Raw genomic sequence first — 11828 nt, 5'->3', positions numbered from 1 at the left:
CCTTTCAGATCAAAAGCATTTCAAAGGGTCAAAGATCTTTGATTAAAGTTTTCAGTGTGCTTCACAAGTTGAAACCATGCAGCTAGAGGGAAGCACCATTATTAGTTCAATGGAACTAACTTCCAAATTACTATGCACAGAACTGCAGTCATTTTGCATAAACTAAGTCGTCATTCAGCCCTCTGTCCATCTCTCCACCCCTTTCTGTGTTATGCAATGAAGATCTGAGCCAGAGTGTTCACTCCTTTAAAAACGGGGGGAAGAGAGAGGATTTCCCATGAGGATGTGGCTATGGAGCTCTCCGCTCTTCAAAATGTACACCTAGACCTGTGTTAGTATATGCTGCATACTCTTCATTCCTTGTTTGAAAGCACTTGTGAGAGATGCCAAAGTAAGTTTTTAACATCCTTGTATTTATTAGGTTCTGAAACAATACACATTCACATCCTTTAGAATACAGTACATTTGGCACAGTAATAATGGCTACAATGAAATTACCCTAATGAATGGCAAGAGATTCAAATTACAACTGTAAGAAAAAATCTGTACAAAGAAAGCCTTACAATTAAAAAAGACACCTCCCCACTCCTGTAAAACTGAGTACTTTTTGTATTTTCCCCCCAGAACTATTTTGCACATAATTTCAAAAGAAGTCTGTCTTTCTCTCATATAAGCCTTTTTGGAGAGATGGCATTATTTTCACTGTATGGGGGGAAAAACACATTCTTACTAAATAGTGTTTCTAAAGCATAGAGAAAGTGAAAATTATCTGATTACTTCAAATTGTTGTTTGGCAATTTTGCATATCTTGAATGCTGCCTTTCCTCCCAACAGATGGAAACACTTCATGAAAGAAGAAGAAATCTAATAGCATTTTTCTTTTTAAATGAATTCAAAGTTAAAGACAAAGCCTGTTGAGCAGAAAATTACTTGAATGGAATTCACTTGTGCTGAGGACTGTCTGCTTAAATCCCACTGATCTCCCATCCAGATGTGGTCACAAGTACCATCTGGTGGCCTTGCAGTTTCCAGCATCCAGACAGCTCAGCAGGGCTCAGGTGAGCGGATGTGTTACCTCAGATGCAGGTGTGTATCCTGCATGCATCTTTGTATTGGAAACACCCACCAAAGAACCCCTCTGGCTGGATTGAAACAAAGGCCTTCCAGATTGCAGATGCCACAGATCTGCCCATGCTAAGGTTTGGGCTTTTTTACTCAGCATCCCAAAAGACAAAAATGTGGCTTTTGGGGCAGTTTTAGAATGAATGTTTGTCGGAGATTTTCATGCCAGGAATGAAGGAGTCACACAGTCCACAAGTTTGCATACACATGCTTTGTGGAATGCAATACTTTCCTTTGTATAAAAAGGCCAATCCTAATTTTGTATCAAGGCATCTCATTCCATACAAACATTAGTGCACTGTACAATAGTTCTAGCTAATGTCTGAGCAGCTTCAGAAGACCACTTGATACCTCCAAAACTGCCATTAACCTACGGAAAAGACCACTTAGCATTGTCAGTTCTTGCACTGGATGTCCAAAGCTAACATGCATCAGAAATACACGGAGCTTGTATTAGCTATCATATAGAAAACTAGCGGGCAGCTTTACATTATTTTCCCCTCCCCTCTATTTTATTATTTAATAGACATAAAATAATGAGATGATGAAACCTTTGTGACGTTTCTGTGCTTCCACTCTAGAAGCTGGGGCGACCTTTTATCCCCCCCCACTCCCAGCCCTTCCATTTTTAACAAGATAAATTAAATTATTCTAAAAGGTTTTGATCCATTATTACATTGGTAAGCCAGACAACACATGACTTGATATAGCATAATATTTAATATTTTATAATCATCATATGAATACATCTATCTATCTATATATACACATACATATAGATATATCTCTATATCTATATATGCATGTATGTATGTATATGTATATATAATCATTACACCTGAGTTTAAAAGAAACACACACACCCCGTTGTAATGAAATTGAATGTCGTCATCGCTCAAAGTGAATGCAAACCTGATGCTAGCCTCATCCCGCCTGTTGAGAAGGCAGCCTGGGCTGGCTTCCTAGGAGGCTTCCGTGTGCTGCAGCTTCGCCCCACGCCCCTTCAGTAACACAGGGAGCCGCAGGCAGCCTAAGAGGAGCTCGTCCTGGCTCTCTCCCCAGGCTGGTTGTGCCTTCTGGATAGTGGGGGATGTGATCGCCACTGGCAGGACTGGTCGCGGTTGGAGGAGCCCTGGGCAACGTGACCTTTGGTGGGCCACCTCCTCTGGAACCGCTCTGGCTGGCCCGGTGGAGGCAGCCGCAGTGTTCCGGGCAGTACGCGTCCAACCGCATGTTCCAGTCTCCCAGAGTGCTCCTGAGAGACAACAGGGCAGGGGCGCTGTGAGAGATTGACAGGGCAGCTGCCCACGGCTGCTCAAAGTAGGAAGCCAAAGCCATGTTTGGATGGGGGACACGGAGCAGGCATCAGCAGTGGCTGGTCATGCCAGGAACTGGGCCCTGGCGGGTGCTGGGTGCAGGGTGCTGATGCAGTCTGGTTAGGGTGGCCACCTATGCTTCACCAAAAAGGAGGGAACACTCCACTAACATAGACAAGAGTGCAGTGGTTTGCATAAATTTTCATATGCTAATTTGCATGTACAGATGCACATTTTGAAAGGATTCGTATAATTTAAGGAGGAGTACAGTACATCTCATCATCCTGGGGAAGACTGTGACTAGGTGACCGGTGCGCCTGCCGTGTAGTTTGCAGTGGCGATGGGCAACAGTTCGGAGGGGTCCCTCTCTTTAAACCAGAACTGGACTGGACAGCCCTTCAAACAGAGGTATTTCAAATAGAGGACGGTCCTCTGGCAGCCCTTCAAATAGAGGACTGTCCCTGTAAAATGGGATACAAGGCCACCCTATCACTGGCATGAAACTCCTCCCATACAGACCTGGGTGCCTCACAATACATGCGTGTGAGAAGCGGGGGACGAAACCTGCCTGCAGCGGTTTCCGTGCCGCAGAGACAGACGGAGGACAGGGCCTGACCGACTCCTCCTGCCAACAGAGGTCCTTCTTCCTTTACTCAGTCCCTGCTCTCCATCTCTATCATCCCACAGAGAGTTTAAGAGAACTATACAGGCAATTTTGTACAGCTGAATATAGGTCTATGTCTTTTTTCTTCTTTTTTGTAACAGAAAAACAAACAAATAGGGAAAAAAACCCTCATTTTTGACAGCATAAGTAGAACCAGTACACAAACAGAGTATTGCACATGGACATTATCATAGTTAATCTTTCATAGGCTAACTTTTTTAATAATATGTCTGAACATGCAGCAGTTGATACCTCTATATTCATTGAATTCCACAGGCCTTGCAGTAAACACCTATATACAAAATCCTCACCTGTACAAAAGGGAAAAAACCCCTCAGAAACAGAAAACAAACCCTAAGTAAAATAATAAAGAAATAAGCTTTTAGAGTGCCACTCTGCCAATCACACACACACACACATTTATATATATATAAAATTGGAAAATCCAAGTGCAACAAGTAAAATGGATTCCCTTAACTGCTCATTCAGTCCATATATATATATATATATATATGTGTGTGTGTGTGTGTGTATATATATATATATATATATGCATGTATGTGTATATATAGACCTCAACAATACAGGAACATACGCACACACACGCAAACACACACACAAACACAGGTACTCCCAGAAATATAAGAACATAACACTGTCAGCATATCTACAGGTGGTAACTTCACATTTGTTAATGTATTTTCCACATGAGTTACCATATCTTTAATGACTACACAAGAAAATCCATGTACAACTCTCAGCAATGTCAGTTTGTGAATCTTGATCTTCAGTCTCTTAATGCATTTTCACAGGATGAATGGGTTTGCTTGGCTTTGTATTCTTCCTATAGAGCAATATTCATACCAGATTTTTTTCCCAAAACATTAAAAACAAAAGAACAGTAGTATTTATTGGGCATGACCCAGCTGGACCCATGGCAAAGTAGTACAGTATCATGCGATGCGCAAACACGCTGCCACTGTGTGCATCCCTCTTCCCCTCTGAGCCTTGGCCAGGAGCGATGGCATGAAATGGGTCCTTGTGTTTGACGCAGGCAGAGCTGAAGAGGAAATAGCAGCTGCTGGAGGGATCAATCGTTCCTGGGATCACAGCAGACAGGGGCTGGGGTCTATGCTTTCTTCCTCTGATGCTCACCTGGTGACAATCACACATCCACAACATCTTTGTTTTCCTTCCAAAATGCATGTTAAATATAAAAACACATTGAGCATTGTTTTGAGTTCGGTCCTCAGCCACTGTCCAGTATGCAAGGTCCGTATGCATCTCCCGTTCTTAGATCCGAGGAATCCTCGTGTTCTCAGGTAATCATGAAGAAGATTTGAGGAGGGGGCGGGGGCCGGATCCACACATGGGTGTCGTGTTTGGGCCTCATGTATCCCCTGCAGTGCATCACTCCTGGCCAAAGGTCAGCAAGGGAGAATAGTGGGAGAGGCTATGCACACAGAAGGATCATGCCCAATGTATTTGTGTTGTGTTTTTGTAAAAGCCTGTAAAAGTAACACACTGCTATTAAAAAAATATTAAAAATAAACAATCAAGAACCCAAGTCATTCAAGTGGGCAAGTCTTCAGATCTGATACCACAGAATAAAAACTTGACTTTTTTGTCTTTACCCCCCTCATTCATGCCTGCCATTGTGTCAATGCCAGGAATCATAGAATCATAGAAGAGTAGAAAAGGATCCACACACTAATTTTTCTATAGTTTTGCTAGGGAAGGATGATCATGTACATGCTGAAGAAACTGTAAAATTTGTAGAAAACCTACATGGCTTTATTAAAGCCATTATAGGCTTTTGGAGAATCTGTCCACTCTTTAGCCCTTTAACACCTGTCTTTAAAGCATCTGTTTTTGTTTTGTTTTTCTTCTAATTCTTTAAACGAGTTCTAAAAATAAAGTTCTAAAAAATCATGGTTATGTTTTCTTAGAAAAAAAGCATTTTCCCTGAAATAATTTCCAAGACAACTTTATCTATTTTAATTGGCTGTAACTCCTTCAGACAGACTGTTTCTAATACTTGTTAAGCCCATAGTCTTGTAAAGAAGTGCGTTTTTGGTATTTATATTTTTATATATGTATTTTTGGTAAATATTTTTGCTGCATCTGTTTAAGTGTCACAGTGTGGCTTGCTGGTGAGATTTGGTAAGAGATGCTTCTCTCGCTCAGTAATCTGCATTCTTGGGTTACGAAACTGGATGTAACTGGTTTCTGGAAGAAGTTCATGTACTCCAGAAACAAATTCCCATCCACTTCCACAAGTGCATTTTTGGAGCAATCTTACACCTATTTACTCAGAAATAAGCCCTACCATAGTCAATGGGAATCGGAATCTGTGCACAGAAGAGGCTGCTTTTAGATAGACGTTGCGCAGACCTACTGAAATAAATGGGACCCAAGTTTCTTTGGCACACTGAATGATAGCACTTCCATCCCTATTGCACTCTCAGCTTCTCTATTCCCATCTGATTGTTTCCCAAAGGAAGCAATCTCCCTTCTCTCTTCTTTTCCTTTCCACTGAGCCCAAGCTAGTAGTTCTTGGACAGCACTGACCAAGGGGCCCAGAGCTGCCTTTAGCATGTGAAATGATGGCTTTATCCAGCTAGATAGTGCAATGCCACATAATTTTTAGGGGGTGGGGGGAAGCCTGCACTGTCCTCTATTTAGGAAATAATCCTTGCCTCAGCCTTACTAGTTAACATTGTTTAAAAGCACGGATTTGAAATCAAGCCTGATGGAATCCTCACCCCAAATGTTTCTGGGATTTAATGTCTCCCAGAAAGCCCATGCATCACATTTTGGACATGAATGTATCTGTGGCTAGTAGGAACAGTGGCTATTTTTTGTGCCAGTTCCTAGACTGGCAGACCAACAAATTCCCTATAGGCATGTGACTCCCGATTGTGCAAATCTGCCTTTTCCTCTTAAATCAGAAAAAGCAGAAGCTCTGGGTGTGCCTTTTACAGAACACGCTTGGTTCTGCATCAGAATGATGAATTTGTTCAAGAAAGAGAGCTTCTTCATGGCTTTTATGCTGTTTCTTCTCTTTGGAGCATAAACATGGCTGCCTTTGCCAGTCAGAAAAATACTATACCCATGCCTTGTGACTATCTAATGCTAAGCCATGGTTTAAGTTAACAATGCATTTTAGCTTTAGCCTTGAATTGTCTTGCAGACAAGCAAACAAATCAAATTGTTTTCCCTACTTCTGGTTTGTTTCTCTCTACCACCACCCCAGCATATTGCCAGCCTTGAGAGGATTTTTATTTTCTATCTGTTTTGCTGGGCAACTCTGTTAGATAGCAGCCCAAACAAGCCAGGGTTAAGCCATGGATGTGGATTCAGCCATCTCAAAAAGCCATGGTTTTAAAAAGTTAAATGTCACAAGCCAATAACCAATCACTGGATCTATTTGTGGATTATAGATGGATTATAATGACCATGATTTCTTTGTCAGGATGGTTCAGTCACAGCGTCAAGCCAGACTTCAACAAACTACACCATGGCTTGGTTTTGTGTATGAACCATGCCAATCTCTCTCTCTTTTTCAGGTCTGAACAAGATAAACACCCTCCTTCAGCCTATCAACATATCCCAGTGAATGCGCCAATTTTAAACATTTCGAGTTCAATTGATACACAAGACTCAGCCGCCAAATGGGGGCTGCTTTAAATAGCTTTCTTTGATTGCAGTCCCAATTTGTTATGGAAGAATGGGTGAATTTGTTCAACTCTTCCTCAAAACAAAGGACAGGTAATTTGTGGAAGCAATTCAAGCAGCTGTCTCACGGCGCCCACATTAGGTGTACTGACTGGGAGGGATACCGACATAAATACATTCCAGTGCTTTATTCTACAGCAGGTGGTATAAATAGTATGTCGTTTCAGAGCTGAATTTTTCACTTGGGTGCCTGAAGTTTGTTTTGGTGCTCACTGGAAACCACATATTTATCTGGAAGAAGATTCAGAAATTTCAGTAAGACTTGCTTCTAAGGGCCAAATGAGAAGCGGCTCAGATGGTTGGCTCTTGCAGGCAGCATCCTCTAAACAAAAATTGCAGGCATCAGGAAAGCTTGCAATCCCAGTTCAGGCTGGACCCCTTTCACCAACACTTTGCACTGGGGCTGGCAGTGGGAAAACTTCCATTTGCTCTGGTGGAAGCTTTTTTCTCGAGCAAAATGCAGGCGTTGGGCCTCTGGACCAAAGCAACAGTCAAGAAGTTGCTCCTGCTATCCTGATGCCAGCGACTGTGTCTGGATCAGGGCCCCCATGCCTGCAACGCAGGCTTTCACACCCCTCCTCATTAGCACGTGGCTAACATCCCATTTAGCTTGGCCTCAAGTGCGCATCTGTGTCCTTAGAATAGGGATAGAAGTGTTTTCATAGCCTTTTAATAGCTGCACAACTCTGCTGATACTCTAAACTTATTTGTTCAGAAATATGCCCCAATTATTTCAACAAAGCAATGGAAAAAACTACAAACTACATGCAATTACAAGTAATGAAGCCCAAATGTTTTTTTTTTTTTTTTTTTTTTTTTTGTTCACTTTTAAATAAACGAAAAGCAGCCCTGGGAGGCAGGAGGTCTGAAAAGAGTGGAGGGGCATGTAACCTTTTCCCCCTACTCAGAATGGCTCTCAAACACTTCTCCCCCACAAAGGGTGCCCGACGGATGTTTGCTCTGGCAAACAGCCATCTGGAATCCTTGGGGGCGAGGGGAAGCAGGGGTACAACCCTGGCAGGTGGAATGGCGTGGGGGGAAGGCGGTGCGCCCCCTGCCCACGCCTCAGGTCAAAACTACAGCCTCCGGCACATGCTTCTCATGCAAAAGAAATTCGGGGTGCCCCTGTTAAAGGAGTATGGCTCACTGGGACCCCCAGATCTGCAGTGGGGAGTTGTGCCTGCAGTGCCTGTGCTTTGCCTCTGCTGAAATCAAGGGCAACGCTTTCACCCATTTTAGATCTGCATCTCCTGTGCTGAGAGAACCTACCGGCTTGGATCCAGCTTTAGTCTTACTTAGAGTAGGCCCCTGAGATCAACAGGGCTTAAGGTCTTATGACTAAAGGCACAATCCTACGCATGGTTTGACAGAAAACAGTTTCATGACTCCCAGCATGGCTGGCTTGGGCATGCTGGGATTTGTAAGGCCTTTTTCTGTCGAAACATGCATACAATTGCCCTATGTTTGGCTCCAACTCAGTGTCTTCTGGGATCGTGTTGGGGCAGTAAATCTTGCAGCTGGTTTATAGGATTACACCCAAGGTGAGCAAGTCACCTGAGCTGACTTCCACTCCGTCAGTGTACAGGTAATACACAAACTTTCCCTTGTGATGGTTATTTACTGCCTCTCACAATCTGAGCATGCAGGGGGCACCATTCTCTAGGCCAGATGTGGGCAGAAGGCAGACGTGGTGTTCTCACAAACCACAAAGCCCAGAGAGCTTTGGCTACTGGGCAGTGTAGAAATAAAATCACTCATCATCCTTGTCATCATCATCTGTAGATGTTTTAGACCTACTTTCTGCCTACCCCTGGCTTAGACCACACTTTCCAGTGTGAAAAATGGATTATAAAAGCTTCGAGTGACTTTTTTACCTCAAAAATGACTGAGTCAGTCTGAAGGTGCTAGATTTAATAATAATAATAATAATAATAATAATGAAAATCAGCAAGTCACAGCCTTCCTGGGGGATAACAGAAAGATCCCAAATTGAGAAGGTGAAAAAAGGCAATAAAAAATACAGCAGCAAGAAACAACAGCAATGTGTTACCTTTACAGTTTCTGATACAAAATACTTTGCATTGCTTAGTGAGAGAGAGATTAGGAGTGCCTCCAGATCAAAGAAGAAAGAAAAATATCAATAAATAGATAGTATAAAGTAAGGGGATCTGGGCTCATGATCAGAGAAGTAGCTCTTGATGTTGTAGCTGGGGGATCTTTTCAGAAGCACATCTTGCAGTATCAGTGATCTGGTGATCCCAGTTTTGGCTGGGGTTGGGGGTGGGGTTTATGGCAGCAGCTCTTCTCCAAAATATGAGAAGCCTTTAAATTCTTCTTGATTGATTTGCTTTATAATTGTCTCATCCACTTGTGTTAATATTGGGTCTTCTCGTGTAAAGTCTTGATCAAAGTTATTTACATCCCTTTTGGTTTTCTGAGGAAAGAAAGCAGAAAGTAGGGGTGAGGGACTGTTTCATACCAACACGTCAAAGCACAGAAAGAGCTTTTGGGGCAGAGGGGGGTGAGGTGAAGTCGTTTGCTTGTTTTGCTTCTAAAAGAAGGCTGTTGTCTGGAATGAAACATACATAAAGATATGAAAGCCACTTTGTACAGGAGAAAATGGAGATGGCCAGGCAAGACCACAGAAGCAAAGGATGGTTCTGAAGAAGCTGGTTGGCCTCTTACAGAGAGACTGAGAGTGAGACGCAGGAAGCTTAAAATAGGCTCTTGTACAGCAGCAACTTTGGTAAGTAAAAGCATGGATTCAAACAGATTATTGGGGTAAACTGTTGGTGTGGACTGACTACAGCTTTGGCAGGGAAACAGGGAAGAGAACATGGGCCTTATTATCGGCCACAAAGATGACTCTCACAGAACTCTGGCCCTTCAGTCTCTCCTCCCGGTTTCTGTCACTGTCTCCAGTGGTATGTCAGGCTTTTGTGACCCAAACATACCACATGTGAAAAGTGCTAATCTATGAGTAGGGTCAGCAGTGGGGTGGAGATGGGGGGCACCGAAATCATCATGCCCTCATTCCAGTCCCATAGAATAACAAGCAGGGCATCCTGGGAAAGTTTACTGGAAACGTTTCTCTTCCATATCCACAGCCCTATTCTGAGAGTACCCTGAACTCCATCACTTTCAGAGTCAGGCAAATATCTCAGGAACAGCACAAGCAGGACCATTTTGGACTCCAGACTTTACTGTTCAAGGTGGTGGTGGGGAGCTGAGAAGGCCTCACAGGCAAGCCTCCATCTCCCCTGCCTGGACTCCAGGCCTTACAGCTGCTTCACCACTCCTCGCAGGTTACAGCAAAAGTGCAAAACGAGAACAAGCAAAGGAAAAACTCTAGTTGGCAAACTGGATTTTTAAAAAAGCAGTACGCTGAGCATGTGCAGTTTTACATTTTGATTTTACTGAAATCACAGTACCATCATGGCTACAAGAATAAAATGCAGTTTGCTCCTGCTGCCCAGGTGCTGTAAACACTTACTTGGGACTATGCGCCATTTTATTGTGGAAAAATACAATAAAGAGAAGACAATACATTAAGTGCCTGCAACCATGTCCCTGTCCAGCTGGGTGCCTGATGGCAATACAATTTAAAAACATCAGGAAGGAAGGAAGGATGTGGTGGTGAGCATCTCAGCCCTTCTAGGCCGAGGAATGTCCTTGGGCAGGTCTGCCATAGCCTGGGGTGGTCATTTGCTTCCTTCAGGCTGGGAAGCTCTATGAAGTCTGACCCAAGGTCCAGCCTTAGCTGCTCCTGATAGGCTTCCCAGGCACCCATCTTCTCAATTTCCACCCACTTCACCCCAGCAACTTTCCATGCTGGTGCAAGCAACAAATCCTGATTACCTGTTCCCTGAAGCAGGTGATTTGAACTGGGAAAAGGGAACAGAGGGAAGGCAGTGTTCAACTCTTCCTTTTACAGCAGAGCTAAAATTCCTGAGAGTAATTCCTGAGATTTTTCTCTTTCTCATTTCCTACCCCATAGCCAAAATAGCTCACTTCACAGAAATTTCTCTGTAGCATTTTCCCCCATGTCCCAATGGTTCGTGTCATTTATCCCCCACCACATCCTGGAATGCTGCTAATTCTGGGGCACAGTGGAGTGTACAAAATAGTGGCTTCTAAACACACTTGATCCTGCTGCCACTTCCAGCTTCAGTGAAATAAAAAGACAGGAAAAGTAGAAAGAAACTGAGATGCTTCCACGGTTAATGCTGAGCCCCACTCTTAAGAAACTGCGGGAGAATTTCAGCTCCTGGAGAGGTTTGGTGAAAAGCTCCCTTTGCCGGTGTCTTTGCCAAAAGGCAGAGTGGAGGAAGTCCAGTGACAGGTTCCCCACAGCATTTTATAGCAGTCATTTCCATCTTGAAATGTCCCCTCTGTGCCCCCCTCCCACTTCTGCCCCTGCGGGATTACTGGCAATATCTAGTTTTCCAAAGGTTCCGTTCTGCTAAGGCCACTTTCTTTCCCAGGCCTGCCAAAATCTAGGCGTGAACCCAGCAGGACGAGCCTCAAGAGCAGGCTTGGACTCGCACCTGCCAAAGGCCCCGGTCAAGCAGAGGCCCACTGGCCATAGAGCCCCAGGGCGCTTGGCTTCCCCCCACTGCAACCTGCTCGTTCTCCCGCCTCGCGCTTTCTCCCTCTCTCTGGCCCAGACAACGGTGCTGCTGGGGAAGGGCAGAGAGAATGCCAAGCACAGCTTGCTCACGGGCTCCTGTTTGTCAAGAGTGCAGGAGCAGCAGGGAGGAAGAGGAGGAGGAGAAGTAACACGGTGAGTCGGCTCCCCGGTCCACTTTGCACGGTTGTGGCTGCAGAACAAAACCACAGGGATCGCCTGCCAGGACAGGGGATTTGCTCAAGCCCTTGGAAGTCTGCCCTGCAGCGTCATTCCGCAGAGTGGCTTGTTGCTGTGGGCAGCAAGCCACCTGGAACCCAGGGGCTGCTGCAGCGGCCCGGGTGGCTCATTCGCCCGGCAA

General features: G+C 44.3%; 1 protein-coding gene across 1 annotated transcript in view; it reads right to left on the bottom strand.

The window, feature by feature from the left end:
- Nucleotides 1–392: 392 nt before the first annotated feature.
- PRKCE (protein kinase C epsilon) overlaps nt 393–11828 on the bottom strand; it is a 390706-nt gene continuing 379270 nt past the window's right edge. Inside the window, exon 15 of the mRNA XM_044429676.1 lies at nt 393–9274. Coding sequence (XP_044285611.1) covers nt 9128–9274 — 147 coding nt within the window. The 3' untranslated portion in view covers nt 393–9127. The remainder of the gene's footprint in view (nt 9275–11828) is intronic.

Source organism: Varanus komodoensis, unplaced genomic scaffold, assembly GCF_004798865.1.
Source record: "Varanus komodoensis strain SLA01 unplaced genomic scaffold, ASM479886v1 scaffold2, whole genome shotgun sequence".
NCBI classification, from domain to species: Eukaryota; Metazoa; Chordata; class Lepidosauria; order Squamata; family Varanidae; genus Varanus; species Varanus komodoensis.
Note: the sequence above shows the minus strand (reverse complement) of the source record. Positions and strands in the feature narration are given on the sequence as shown.